This window comes from Saccopteryx bilineata, chromosome 2, assembly GCF_036850765.1.
Source record: "Saccopteryx bilineata isolate mSacBil1 chromosome 2, mSacBil1_pri_phased_curated, whole genome shotgun sequence".
NCBI lineage: Eukaryota > Metazoa > Chordata > Mammalia > Chiroptera > Emballonuridae > Saccopteryx > Saccopteryx bilineata.
The window spans coordinates 351,755,600-351,770,113 of record NC_089491.1 but is presented as its reverse complement, the minus strand read 5'-3'; the positions used below and the strand labels follow the sequence as shown (position 1 = coordinate 351,770,113).

Here is a 14,514-nt window from a genome sequence, read left to right as displayed (position 1 = left end):
ATCTGATTCAAGATACTTTCTCTCTCTCTTTTTCCCTTTCTCCTCTGCACATTTTGTAGTTGCCCAAAGTCTACTTTGAACTCTTTAACCAAAATATTCTGATTTCTGTCAACAAAGGAGGAAGTACCAGTGTGACTTCACTGGTGAACCTTCAGAGTCCCCTCTCCAGGTGTCACCCCAACAGAGAAACAGGAATTCCCGTGGAAAATGTGGAGACTTAGATAAAAGGGTTGGGGAGGGCAGTGGGACCCCCAGATAAGGGCCCTTTTCTGAAGGTATTAACGTAGGTAAATGGTTAACGAAGGGGAGGATTACTCTCTGTTCTTCCTCCTCTGCCAGAGAATTCACCTTTAACCATTGACCTTTCTGTGAGGTGTGAGATCTGAACAAAGTTGAACGCAGTCATGGGTGGTTAAATAAAATACCCATCATTCACTTCTGCCCCTGCCTCAGAAGATGGGCTGAGGTATGCGGACCACCCCCAGTTCTGGTGGCTGATAACAGAGGCAAGACACACATATACATGGAAACAAAAGTTGGAAGCAACCCCCTGCCCCGTAGGAATCCAGAGCCTCAGCTTTAGAGCAAAGGCACACACCACACCGAGAGAGCCACGATGTGCCAGTCCACTCGCACTCAACAGGAGGGGGCGTTTCTGAGCACCCACACCGGAATCAACTGTCCAGCCCCTGACACTGGGTGATTTCTTCCTGTCCGCTTTTTCCCTATCCCACCCCTGCCCCCAGGGGCCTGCAGGCCCACTGCGTAAAACATTTTTTAATTTACTGCCACAATCCCGCAACACCAGGCTTCACAGACCTCCCGCGATTCCCCCCACATATGTTTTATGTAGTGTAGGTCCGTAGCCCGTGAGCCCACCCCTCCGTATGCCTAATTGAGTTTGGGGAGGCCGGCATCCAGTTGCTCCATTTGTTTAGGACGACTTTTTCCATTCCGGCCCCCCCCCCCGCCCCCACCCCCGTGCTCGTTTTACTGGCACGTTCCCATCATCTCCAGGCTCCAGTTGGTCAGGACCAGCGTGACATCTCCACTTTGATGTGTGTTGACTGGTGCAGGCCTTAGGGGTCGTGGGGGAAGCTAAGCCTACCAGCTCCTCCACTTCCATCCGGGCATGGGCTGGGTTCTTGGAAGGCTTGGAGAGTCTTTGGTTTCATACTTTATTCATCCCCTGAGCCACTAAGAGCTGAATATGAGCATACAGTTCATGCATTTGAGCACGTCTCCGTGGTCCTTGTTTAAGCAGCCCAGCCGCACTGCCAAACAGCTTTGAACTTCAGGCTCGGTTTCTACAATACATCCAAGAGGTGGAAGAAAACCTGAGGGGCTGGCTACCCAGGATGCTGGCCCTACTTCCACACCCTTCCCTGCTCCCTGCCCTGGGCTGGGCTGCAGGCGGGCGCTCAGGAGGCAGGAGTGGGAGGAGGACTAGAGGGGTGACACCAGGTTAGCCCGGTGAGAAATATGCAAATCCCTCGCTGTGCTGTGCTGGGATGACCGTGAACACGCCTGCAGAGCTCAGGCGGGATCCCCTGCACCCAGCCCTTACTGCTCTCTTCCAGCTCCATGTTGTGATCCCCTGTAAAGAAATATTTTATATTTTAAAGATTTTATTCATTGATTTTAGAGAGAGAAGAGAGGGAGAAAGGTGGGGAGGGGGGAAGGGCAGCAGGAAGCATCAACTCATAATAGTTGCCTCTCATATGTGCCCTGACCTGGCAAGCCAGGGGTTTCGAACCGGTGACCCCGGTATTCCAGGTCAACACTTGATCCACTGCACCACCATAGGTCAGGCAAAATATTTTATTTTTAATGCAGACACAGCCCTTGATGTAGCAGTAAAAAACACCACCTCTAAGAGACACGTGGCTGTCCAGTGTGTTGGTATGTGACTTCCTGTCCTTGCCACCAGCAAAAGCTTTGTCCCACTGCTCTTTGTCCCTGAAGAGGTTGCCTCCCGACCCCCGACGCCCAGGCCTTAGGAGGCATTGGAGTGGGGGCGAGAGGTCAGCGCAGACAGGAGACACCTCCTGGCAGTGGGACTGACTGGTTTGGGATGGGAGTAGTTGCTGTTCTTCACCCAACAAGAGTTTCTTTGAGAATCTCAGTCCCTGCCCCCCACTTTTAAGATGGAAGTCAAATTTTCGGATTCTGCTGTGCAGAGCAGAGAGGTCACTAGGCTCTAATGCACTTACCATTGACTGCCCCTCTTGTAGTGCGTCTATTAGTGAGTAATTTGATTTGTACCTATTCATTTGCAGTCCCTGCAGGAGCCTGGAGCTGGCCCCTAGTATAATTGGTGCTGTCTCTATTTTTACATCATTAGATTAGCCCCGACTCCTGGCCACTTGTTGTCTGCGCTTGTCTGTCCATTTATACAACCTAATGTAACACAAAATTCATTACTGATCACATTACTTTCAACTCTGAAGCCAGCCTTGTGATAAACATTTGGTTAACCCCTTCCTACCCATGGGACAGCTGACAGAACAAATGCACTTCCACTCGACAGGCAAATCAATATCTTAATACACCAAAGTGGAATTGCATTTCTAGATTTGTTATTCCTCCTGGAGGAGCAAATGGAAAGGCTCTTCTGAGCTGGCTGAATTGAATAATGAATAGGGCCCCGGCACCAGCAGCCAGTCTGCGCACAGAGCACAAAGGCACACCCGGCCTCCGCCAGCATTTCCATCTGGACAGGCGGCACCGCGGCCACTAATTGAGGCCAGTGCTCCTCTCCCCGCCACAGGGTGTGTGTTGGAGGGCACAGGCTGGGACCCCGACGGGGGCAACGGAGACGTTGACCTCACCACCGCCATTCTCTTTGCTAGACTTGGCCTCTAGGACAACCGGACCGAGAACTGGATTACTTTCCTTAAAACTTCCTTTACTGAGAGGAGGTACCAAACACATGGGCCTGGCAGTAATGCCACTAAGAAATTAAATTAAATCCATGACTAAGCTAAAGTTTACCATTTGGAACCAGGTACACAAAATGATTGCTATTCAGAGCCAGGTCAGTGATGCTGGGATTGGTGGGTTCACACCAGCGTGCGTGTGCGTGTGCGTGTGCATGTGCTCGGGCCTGGGTGGGCGTTCTGTGGCACAGAAGTGCCATGTGCACTGCCTGATGTGGTCCTAGCTCTGGTGAGGATGCTGGTGCTCAGTATGGGAGACTCTGGCACGGCAGCTGGTCAAGATTCTTAAAGGGACCCCCACACAGCTCTATTTAATCTAGAAGATTCCCCCTGCACCCTCGTCCTCCCCTCCCCAGCCGCCGTTTGTCTCTGGGTGGCATCCACACCCCCTATAAGTCATTAACTCGCAGGACAGTTTGCTTCTAAAGGGAAAATATCCTGACTTATTAAGAAACTCCCATAAAGCTGGCACTACAATAATTAGAAAACTAGGCATAGAGGAAGCAGAATGGAACCCATTACCATGAAAGCCATAAATCCCGAAGTAAAAAGAAGCCATAAACTGAAGATACCCAGTTGGGAATGGAAGCTGGAAAAAGTGGCCAGTCTAGGGGATGTTCTGGAGGCTGAGAGGAGGCACAAGCCTCCCTTCTGGCGAGCAAGGCTCCCTGCCCCTCCTCGCAGGGCCACACCTGGGCCCCTGCTGCCTGTGAACTGGGTCAGAGTCCTGAAAGGCCAGAAAGGACCGGCAACCCTGCAAGACGCAGGGCCCGAGGGATTGCTCGAGAGGGCTCGGGCGCTGCTCCTGGCCTTCTCCTCCGTTCCTCCAGCATTTCTCAGGCCTCCCCTCCTAGGTTTGTGTGTGTGTGGGGGGGGGCTGCAAGGTGAGATGGTGCGAGGTGCAGGGGGGTTGCCTCAACCCACCCTGACTGTGGGAACCTCCATTTCCCACCGAAGGGCCATAGAGCTGGGCGATAGGCTCCAGAACTGTAACTCTGAGTGCTTTCTGCAATGGGGGGCTTCAAAGAGGGGAGGGATCCTGGCTGGGTGTCACAGGTGCCTCACATCTAGGCAGTGGAAGGAGGACACTGGTGTCACTGCGAGAGCCAGGGTGCAGCAGCTGTCTCCTCAGGCCACTCGCCTCCCCGCACACACACCCCCAAGCTACCGTGCACTGACTTGCTCAGCCGTGAGCCTGCTGTTTTGGCCTCAGCTGTTAATCCTCTCAGGTGGGTAAGTGGGACCGTGGGGGCGTGGGGCTCTGTGTGTCCCACACTGGGCCCCAGCATCGGCCCTAGAAAACAGGTCAGAGTACGGGCCGTGGCCTTTGCAGAGTAGGACAGACTGGTGACAGGGAGGACAGTGTGTCGGCTGGTGGAATGAGAGACTTTGATTTCTTAACCTTGATGGAAAGTGGGGAAAGCCACATCTTACCAAACTCTTCCGCTGCATCGCAGGGAATTTAATTACGTTTGGCCATTCGAATGAGAACCAGATGTGGCTCTGTCCCGTCAGGCCGGCAGCGTCTCTCCTGGGGGCTGCAGACCCCTGTGCTGTCTCGAAGCCCCGGAGGGCAGCTCAGGAAGGCCCGCCTGGCAGCTGGGTGGGGCCGTCCGAGCTTCGAGACTGGACTTGAGGAAATGGGCAGGCCAAGGCCAGCTGCCAGACACCTGGCTCCACGGGACAGTTTCCAAGCCTGTCTCCTCATAGCTGTGCTGAGTGGGCGTTTGTGGGGCCCTCACTGACACCCAGCCCCGCCCCAGCTGCAGAAACACACAAAGCAGTCATAGCACAGCACCTGGCCAGGCGTTTTCTATCACCAAAGACCGAGTGCCAGGCTGCCCGGCCCCAAGTCCACCTTAGATGGCATCTGCTGAAGCTCCACCCCCAGCGTGGTGCCAAGGCCCTGGAGCTAGAAAGGGCACCCTGGGTGAGGAGCACGTCTCCAGGGGCCTCAGCCTGCCTATGCGCCAGAGACGGCAAAGCTGGTTTTCTAACCAGGACGCCGCTGCGATCACAGGGTCTTTACACGTGTTCCATGCGTGTTCTGCTTCTTAAAGCTCCTTCGCAGCGCTTTCTCTGGAGAGCCTCACACACCCAGGCGGCTGCCAGAGCAGCCCCTCCCTCAGGCCTGACAGACGATGAAGCAGATGAGAAGTGAAGTGACTTGCCCAGGTCATTCAGCACGTCTGCCGCAGGACTGGGGCTCCCGCGAGTTCCCCGCCTCCTACCAGAGTCCTCCCCCTCCTCGCCATCCACAGGGAGTTTCGGCTCACGGCTGCTCCTGCATCTGGCTGATCTTAACCATGGCTTCAGCCAGAGTTATCAAATACCTCAGAACCAGGGAAACGTGAGCCAGGTCTGCTCAGCCTCTGTATCCGCACGTGTAATGTGTTGTGACAGGATATACTCTGCCTTGGTCGGGACTTAAAGTCATACTGATAAAGTGGCATTGAGAAGGTCATTGCACTGGGGGTGCTGTTCGAAGTCGTCCGGGTGGGTGATCCTGCCTCTTCTCCTTTGAAGCCAGGACTTGGAGGGCTTGGGTAACGTGGGCTTTCTGGGAGTGCCGTGTGGCAGCATTTCTGGTTCGAGTCTTTCCCTGCCCGGGATTGGTATCACGTCATAGCTGTCGTAGGAGGTACCTGGGAAGTGGCTCCAGCCTCAGCCAGGCCAGCATGCCCTCTCTTGAGTACCCTGCCTGTGGTCACTGCTCGTCCGCTGCTCAAAGGCTGTGAAGGAACTGAGCTGGGCAGTGAGTTGCTCTGCCTGGAACTCAAATGCTCTGTTCCTACTCCTAACACACACACACACACACACACACACGCACACGCACACGCACACACACAGTCAGGTCCAATGGAGAGGGACAGGGGTGCAGGGCAGACCATAGGGTCTTGGCCTCATTCTGCGGCGTTCTGGGTCTCAGTACCTGTGGGGGTCAGGAACAAGAGCTTCGCCAGGGGGAAAGAAAGCACATTTGTGGGAGCTCTGTGGGTTGAAAGAGACTCCAGCCAGGAAGGAAGGCGCATGTCGCAGGAAGGCTATGGGACTCGGGCCAGGCATGCGCTCCCAGAAACAACCAGGCTGTGTGTGCAGTGAGACCACCAGAAGTTGGTGGCATCAGTGGCCGGGCCTTGTGCTCGGGCACAGGTGTTACTCCCAGGGATAACCAGGCTGGGGCTGGCCCTGCTTCTCACCTGCTCCCAGCGCCCACCAGTCCCATCAGGGTTCCTGTGGTCTGAATGTGGGGGAGCCTTTTCATCCTCAGCTCCTCTGCCTCCAGAAACTGCTCTCCTTCCTCCCACAAATTTGCCTGGGAAGGGAACAGAACCACCTCCTCGCCTTCAATCTTCCCTAGCCCTCCGTGAGGACAGGGACGATCCCTGGTCTGTTGGCATTTTGTGGCAAGTGTGCAGCCTGAGGCGGCCCTGCAGGGCAGTTGTGGAGAAGGGTGGGCTGGGTGTGGCCCCCCCTGCAGGCTGCCTCCCCTTTAAATGCTGCCCTTTCAACCTCCTAAAAAGTGTGCCCTGGGGCTTCTAGAAGCCTTCAATCTCCGTCTCCATGAACAGACCTCTGCCTCCTGCCTTGCAGGAGAGACTGGTAGCTTCCAGGCCCAGGACCTGTGTAAGACAAGCAGCCCAGAGCTGCGTCCACCAGGGCTACCTCCTAGTTGGCACCTGGGCCATCTATCCTGGTTCAGCACAAGGAAGGTGCCAGTCCTGCTGAGCCAGGCAGAATGCATGCCAGCCCCCACCTCCTTAGCCCTTCTCTCTGCAAGGCCCAGTTTGCAGTTGGTCCCAGGCCCTGTTGGCAGGCCCCTTGCTGACAAAGTTCATTGCCTACGGCAGACCCCATTGGGATCCATCTGCTGAACTTGCAGCAGTCCTGTGGTGCCCGGGTCTCCTCTCCACGTATTCAAAACAGGGAGGACGCGGAAAATCCCTACCCTCCTGGTCAGAGGACCCCACCCCCACCTGACTGCCTAGCCAAGAACGCTCACAGCAGAAGGGGACTGGAACTGTCTCTGTTTTCAAACCTCCTCTCAGCCAGGCGCTGGGCAAGACGGAGCAGTTTGGCTGGCTGCTGTGGACCCTGGGACCACTGACTCCCCTGGGGTACCGCTGAGCCCAACCCAAGTCAGGGGTTTAACCACAGGCTCTGCTGACGGGAGAACTGAGAGGTGGATGCAGGAGGGAAAAATCGATGCACGTCAACAGGGTTGGAAATTTATTTTCCAGCTTAGAAGAGGGTATCTACAAAGAGGCAAGGAGGGAAATAAAAAGCTATAAACACATATCTGCCATCTTCCTCTGCAGGCCATTTCTTGATTAAAAAGAATCTTTTGCAAGGTCCAATGGAGGGCAAGCCGGCGGGGGCCTGGATGGAAGAGACACCTGCTGGGGAGGGCAGGTAGAGAGGGACCCTGAGGTCCAATGCAGGGCAAGCCAGCGGGGGCCTGGATGGAAGAGACACCTGCTGGGGAGGGCAGGTAGAGAGGGACCCTGAGGTCCAATGGATAGGCACAATCGCTAAACAATTGCAATGGTAACAGAACTCACATTTGCTAACTGGAAGCGTTATTCAGCTTAATTCTTACAACCACGCCAGGAAACAGACCTTGTTACCCTCACATGCAGGAAACTGAGGCACTGAGATATTGAGTAACTTGCTTCAAGTCTCCCAAGTGGTAGGGGGCTGGAGCTTGTGCTCTTATCCACTCGGCTAAACTGCCTCCTCAACCTGGGCAGACCCTGTCCCCTCTCCCTTCTCAGGCCCCTGACAGGGATGGGGCATTCTCCCTTCTTACTGCCCAAGTGGGCGGGCTGTGTGTGCAGGGTGACGGGGCCCTGAGGTCTAATCCTACACCCACCAGGCCACTTGGGTGGTTAGCTTGGGACTGAGGTGTGCGGCTGCAGCCAGGGCCCAATAAAAGTGCTCTGCTAATCCCTTTAATGAGCAACACCGTGAGGCTCATGGAGCAGGGCTGGCTGGAGCCCTGAGCACCCCTGAGGCTGGGCAGTAGGAGCTGCTCCTTTTGTGGTGAGGGAAGTGCCAGAGCTGCCTAGAGGTTGAACCAGGGGCCCCAAGGACCCTCCTCCCAAACACACACACACTCACACAGCACTGCTCCGTGGACCCTGGTACGCCCCAGAAACAGGCCCCCCTCTGAGTCCTGGGACTTGGGTTCTCCACCGTGCACCCCCAAGCAGAGTCTCTGGCCATCTGTTCCTATCGCCATCCAGCCTGGAAGAGGCCTGGAGGTCAAGCCCAAAGTAAGACTTCACTTCTGACCCTCATGACACACTGAGGTCTCCTGCTCACCTGGGCTCACCCACTTAGGTCCTGTGTCTTCAGCGTTTCATCTCCTCCCCAGGGAATTGAATAATCAAGACCATGGTGCTTAGTAAGTGACTGATTTATGAAAAGAGGCCTCCACTCAGTCTGTCCTAAAAGCCCTTGCCTTGCAGGTGTAGGGTGGCCTCCAGGGAGGGAAGGGTCTGTACCCAGGGGGGAAGAGAGCCCCCAGGATGAAGCCGCCTTGGGGACCAGCACTGCAGAGGGAAGGGCCACCTTCCGACTCAGGTGAAGGAAGCCCTGTGTGTTGCTGCTGCCTTTGCAAAGGGGCCGCGCTGTCCCGCTGACGGCGGAGGGAACTACCTCAGAGAGGCTCCCTCGTTCCAATGGCCCAGCCCAGGAGCGGGGCCATGTGTGTGGGCACCTGCTCCCACCTCCTCGCCCAGACTGAGAATGACTCCTCCCTGGTCAGCCTTGGCATATATGCCCAGGTAATCAGGGTCGCTTCTTAACAAGGTCAGCTTCCTCTCTGACACCTTTGAATTTTGCCAGACTCCATGCAGATAGAACAGAGCAGCAGCATGAGGAGGTAGCTTCTTTGTTCCTTTGCTTATTTGATGAGAGCCAAAGCTCTTTCTTTTTAGTTGCTGCTCATGCCATAGTCCCCCTGCCCCTGTGGCTTGCCTGCCTTGGCCCGTGGCATAGCAGGCCCATTTCCAGTGAGAGTCAGTGGGAATGCTGCACAGAGCCAGTGTGGCGGCCTTGGGAGCCAGTCTTAGCGATGCCTGGAGTGACCCTGGGGTCTGCCCCAGCAGTGCTGCCTCTCACGGGGACTGCGGACCCAGGGCCGACTGCTTCCTACTCCAGCTTGGTCTCTCTGTCTGCAAGGTGGGAAGACCAGCACCCCCCTCCCAGATGCCCAGGATTACTGGAGGATGTGAGGTCACAGTAAGGTTACCTTCTGTCTGAGTTCAGCCACTTACCTGGGGGTGTTCCCCATCCTCTACCTCGCTCTGAGGCCTGGGGAGCAGCATCTTTCACAGCTAGCTTTTTTCTACCGGCCAGAATCAACATACTTTTCCTGAGCGGGGAGGCGTCCGGGATGCTTCCTCAGTCCCCACCTGCGGCCCTGGCAGCTGTCTGGTGGGCCTTCCCTACAGTCCACCTCAGCTGCAGGAGAGCTGCTCAGACCTGGGGGTCTCGGGAGTAGGGGAGGAGGGAGGCAGCCAGAAGCTGGGCCACTGAGTCAAACATCCAAAGTCATCCCTGAAAACTGCAGCCCGTCTCTGTCTCTCTGCCTCTCCTGGCAACCCAGCTGCATGGGGCGCCATCCGGCACTGCATGGGCCAGCAGCTCCTCTCCCCTTCCCACAGCTGCTCCTCCGTGCGGCTCTTCTCCGCACCCCCTCGCTGAAGGGGGTTTCGGCTCTGTCACAACAGTTCCATCACTGAGACACCCCCAAGTCTGATTGGTCCTCCACCCCCGACACATGCATGTCACCATCCTCCTTGACTGCAGAATTCTGCCGCAAGCTTCCCTCCGCCCGGTGTGACACCCCACACTCTGTATGCCTCCACCTGCTTGCAGGGATCCGTGTACTTCTTGATCGTTGTCCATATCTTTTCCAAAAAGATTCCTCAATGCTTTTCTTTTCACAAGGGAAAAAAAAAGGAAAAAAAAAACAATGCCAACATCCCAGCGTCCGTGAGCAACCCAACAGTAACAAAGCAGGTGTTCGGGATGGAGGAAGGTAAGGCCACACATTTCCGTTTGCCACTTGCTGCTAGGGCTGGGCGGCTGGGATGACTCGAAGCGGGGGGCATGTGTGCACCCCTCCACTTCCACACGCTCATTGTTCGGTCTCGGTGAAAAGAAGAGAAGGGGGTTTGACAGAAGGCACATGGGAGAGTGGCCAGGACCAGCCAGCCCCTGGTTCTTTTACTAGTAGTTTATGCTGAACAAACCTCACCTTCCCTTACAACATCACTCACTCATCCATTCCAGAAATGTTTTCTGCACACCAGCTATGTGCCAGGCCCCGTGGTTGGCACGCAGCAGGCCCCGAGGGGCTTTCCACCGGATGGGGACATACGTGTGAGCAGACAGTGCGCAGCATGTTAGAGGGCCTGGGGCAGGAGCCAGTCCAGAAAGCCTCTGCCAGGGCGACAGGGCGGGCTTACAGAGCGGGGTCCCTGTGCGAAGCAAGGGAAGATGAGCAGGCGTTCTGGGGGCCGAAGGGGCCTGGAAAGGGCTTTTCGGTTAGAGGGAGTGTCATGAGCATGGGGCCCGGGGCCTAAAACAGCCTGGAGAGTTCTCAAAACTGCTCAAGTTCATTACTTTGGTTCCTCAAATTCAGTGACAAGTAACAGTGGTCTGGGGGCAAGTCATAGACCTTTTTATAGTGCTGAGGGAGTTAGCCCTCATCCTGGGGACTGTTAGGGGTCGAAGGTTTTTAAGCGAAGGAAAAGCAAGATGAGTTTTGTGCTGTAGACAGACCACTCTGGCTTTGGTGTGGAGGTGAGTTGGAGGGGGGGGCGGGTCTAGAGGTCAGGAGATCAATGGGGAGCTCTTAAAGTTATCCAGGTGAGAAGTGCAGGGCTGCCCAGGCAGTGGCAGTGGGAATGAGAGGAGAGAAGAGGCTGGGGAGACTCACGGGAGATAAATTCAGAAGAGCTGGTCACCCTGGGACATGGGGCAAGGGAGAAGCCTGGCTGCCTCCATCTTACCCAGGCCTAATTGGTGAAGAGAAAATGGGACCAGGGCAGCTCAGGCTACACCTGGCCCCCAAGAGCAGCAAACTCATCTTGTCCCTTCACTGTCACATAATGGGCTGAGGTGTGTGCGCAGACTTGTGGGGTTGCGGTGGGCATGTGCCAAGGGGCAGTCGGGGTGCCGTGCTTGGACCTGGGCTCCGGTCTCCTCAGCTTCCTTGGCAGTGTGGATGTGTCGGTACTTTGCACCAAGAACGTTGGGCCTGTTCCCCCGCTCTGGAAAGGGGCCAACCTTCCCCATTCTAGTGGCCTTTCCTGCTCCTTCATCTGGGGCTTTCTTCCTTGGCCTGGTATCCAGAGCCTAAGGAAGCCCCTGCTTTTCTTGCTACTTACTGCTAGTGCTCCTCTCTCCTGCCCTCCTGGCCCTGCTGTCAGCGCCCCCTAGTGCCAGGATGGCCATGTATGAGGGCAAGGGCCTCTAAAATCAAATGGGGGCCTCAGAGTCTCTCAGAAACTCCTCTGCTTGCTTGAGGGCAAAAGGGATGGAGTGAGCTTTCTTGGAGTCTGAAGCTTCCATATAGAAACCCCAGGGTCTATTCTTTGCTTTCCCGTCCTCACCCTCTCTTGGCACAGGACCTGTCACTACCAAATTAGGGTGAGGCTGAAAAGGGGGCGAGGAAGAATTGAGTCCACACGGTAACCTTGTTTCCTGTCCGTATCCAGATAACTTTCTTATCCCAGGATCAGGCCCAACGGGGCAGCCAGTGCCTCTTGGAGATCAGGGACCATGATCGGGCCCGCAGCCTGTGTCCACAGCCCCTCCTTTGCATGCCCCCATCTGCCAAGAGAAGTTCTGGTGTCGGGGTGTATACCCTTGCAGGTGTGGCTGGTGCAGCCTGAGTGCCCCAGGAGGGTGGCAAGACTCCCCCAACCCCTTCCTGTGGCTGCTATTGGGCAGCCTCAGTGCTTCGGGGACAGCCTGCAGCACGTGGGGATCGGTGGTTAGTTCCTGAGCGGCTGGTAGTGGCCGTCCAGGAGCAAAGGGCATGACCCATCCCCTAACCAAAGCCAGCTGTGCTGCGTGCGTGCGTGCACGTGTGTGTGTGTGTGTGTGTGTGTGTGTGTGTGTGTGGCGGCAGCAGGGGGCTGGGAGAGGGCGCAGGCTGCAGGTAAAGGTCTCAAGCCAGACCAGATAGGTGGAACATTTGAACACACCTTGCTGATTCAAATGACTGCTTTGAGGTCCTGAGCTTCCGAAGTGGGCAAGTGAGACCCCCTCAGTCCAAGATGGGAGTACCTTGGAGAAAGAGCAGTGCGGGTCTGGGTTTGGGGCAGACTCCGAGAATCTGCCTGGCGGTGTATGTGACCACAACTCAGAGCCCGCTTCGAGGCACTGAGAGGGGATAGGAACTTGCTACTTTCAAAAAAACACACGAAGAAATTCCTCTTTCCTTGCATTCAGCATCCAAGGATGTCTATTCGCAGCCTACCACCCTAGCACCTGTCTCGGGTCAAGAGACGGTTGGGCAGCTAGTAAGGTGCCCCAGCTGAGTGAGATGAGACCAGTTGCTGTGTCCAAAATGGCAGCACGGCTGTGGCAGACGGGCCGGGGGAGAGGTGGAGGAGGGTCGGGAGCTGGGGCCGGGGGAAAGGTGGAGGAGGGTCAGGAGCCGCCCTGCCTGCTTCCCAGGCTGACCCAGCATGTGCATCGTGGGGGGCCTCCTGGGGACCCTGGGGCTGAGAAGGAAGAAAGGAAGCACTCCAGGCAAGTGGGCCCCCTCAAATAGGCATTCCCTCCTGCAGGGACACAGGACACCTCGCAGGAGATGCCGAAGGCGAACGGAGCCTGGCCAGCAGGCGGACGGTGTGGGTAGAATGAGTGCGCCAGTGTGTGGCTACGCCAGGCCGGGAGCTCTGTGGCCGGAGGAGGGGGGGGGGGACAGACCAGGCAGAGCAGCTGCACTCCTCGTGCCCCAGCTTCTCCCTTCCTGCCTGACCTGAGACCCAGGGCAGGGACCGCTCAGGGAGTTGGGGAGCGTGCTACGCGAGGATGTGTGCGGGCGTGAGCACATGTCCACAGTGTGGTCCAGACAAGTCATCAGGGTGGCCGTACTTCCGGCCTAAAGAGGTCCCCACAATAGGGAACACCTGGAACCTGTCAGCCAAGGGAGCTCCTCCCTCCTCCGCTGAGCCCGTGACCCGAGCTGCCACCTGTCCTATCTGGGGAGCATGTGGGGATCCCCCTGCAGAAGGCTATAAATAAATGGACCCAGATGGGTGCCTCCAGACAGGCAGCCCAGATCCCCTCCCCAGACTGCACTCTGACCGGGCCTGGCCCTCTCCTTGTCTTGCAGAACTACAGCGAGAGGGAAGCATCGAGACTCTGAGTAACAGCTCAGGTTCCACCAGTGGCAGCATCCCAAGAAACTTCGATGGCTACCGATCTCCGCTGCCCACCAATGAGAGTCAGCCCCTCAGCCTCTTCCCTACCGGCTTCTCGTAGGTACCAGCCACCTGCTTCTGGCTGGCCGGCCCACTCACCTGCCGGAGGAAGGAGAAGCCTCGCTCTGGCCCTCCCCTTCAGTCTCTGCTTCTCTTCCTCCAACCACCTTCCCCAAGCTTAGTGACAAAAGCCACCCACCCTCCCTGGATTGAGAAGAGACGCTTCTCCAAGCACCTCGGTGTACTCTGACGCCCGTCAGCAGGGCTGTGGCCGAAAGAGACTGCAGACGCCCCGTTCCCTCCTCTGTTTGCACATGATGTCCTGCGTCGGATCCGCTTTTGTATTTTCTATCCATACCCACAGGGGCCTGCGTGGGGAGAGAGTGGGAGGCTTGGCCAGGCATTTTGGGCCAGCCCCAGCCCACTCGTGGCTGTGGTATACAATGCCTGGCTTCCCTTGGTCAAACTCCCTCGGGAGTGAGGCCAGAGTATTAGGGAAGGAGGAAGAAAGGAGAAGCCCCCTTCCTCTTTTCTTTCCCCTTTGGCTCATGGAAAGGATTTGTCTTTCTTGCCTATAAGCCCTTTTACCCTGGTCCTGAACTGTTCAGTGAAGGAAACCGTGCTTACCGAGGCCTTGTCAAAAAGTGCACGTCTTGTCTAATAAATCATGCTGCAGTTGGTGTCCATCCCTCCGTTGCTGGGGTCAGGGTCCTCTCCAGGCACCGAGCAGAGTCCTGTGGGCCTGACCATGTGTCCCTGCTCCCAACACCCGTTACCCTGACATGTACAACTGAGGAGTCATCATCGAGGGGATAGGAAGGAAAAGGAGAATGTTTGCTTTGGAATTTGGGTGAGGTCTGATTTAAACCCAATCTCCAACCTTCCTGACTGTTTTAGAGCCAATGAGTTCTGGGGCCACCACAGGCCCAAGACTCCCTGGCAGCGGCAGTTAGGGCCAGTCAGGTCCTTGGCACGCGCTGGTGGGCTGCTCTGGGAAGGAGAGTAGTGAAGGCTCTGGCTTTATCTTCAGGGAAGGCACCTGTAATTGTCTCTCTTCTCAAGCTCAGAAGGTGTAGGGTGCAGTTGAACGTTGTTCTCTCAGGAAACCTGGCTGGAACCATTGT

General features: G+C 56.3%; 1 protein-coding gene across 4 annotated transcripts in view; it reads left to right on the top strand.

The window, feature by feature from the left end:
- The window catches only part of BCAS3 (BCAS3 microtubule associated cell migration factor), a 633,266-nt gene extending 619,196 nt beyond the window's left edge, over window positions 1-14,070 (top strand). For 2 of the 4 annotated variants that reach the window (XM_066262742.1, XM_066262740.1), the window contains 2 exons: window positions 9,897-9,987; window positions 13,303-14,070. In XM_066262742.1, the coding sequence (XP_066118839.1) occupies window positions 9,897-9,987; window positions 13,303-13,339 (128 nt within the window). In that variant the 3' untranslated portion in view covers window positions 13,340-14,070. The remainder of the gene's footprint in view (window positions 1-9,896; window positions 9,988-13,302) is intronic. The other 2 variants (XM_066262741.1, XM_066262738.1) reach the window with 1 other exon arrangement.
- The last annotated feature ends 444 nt before the right edge of the window (window positions 14,071-14,514 follow it).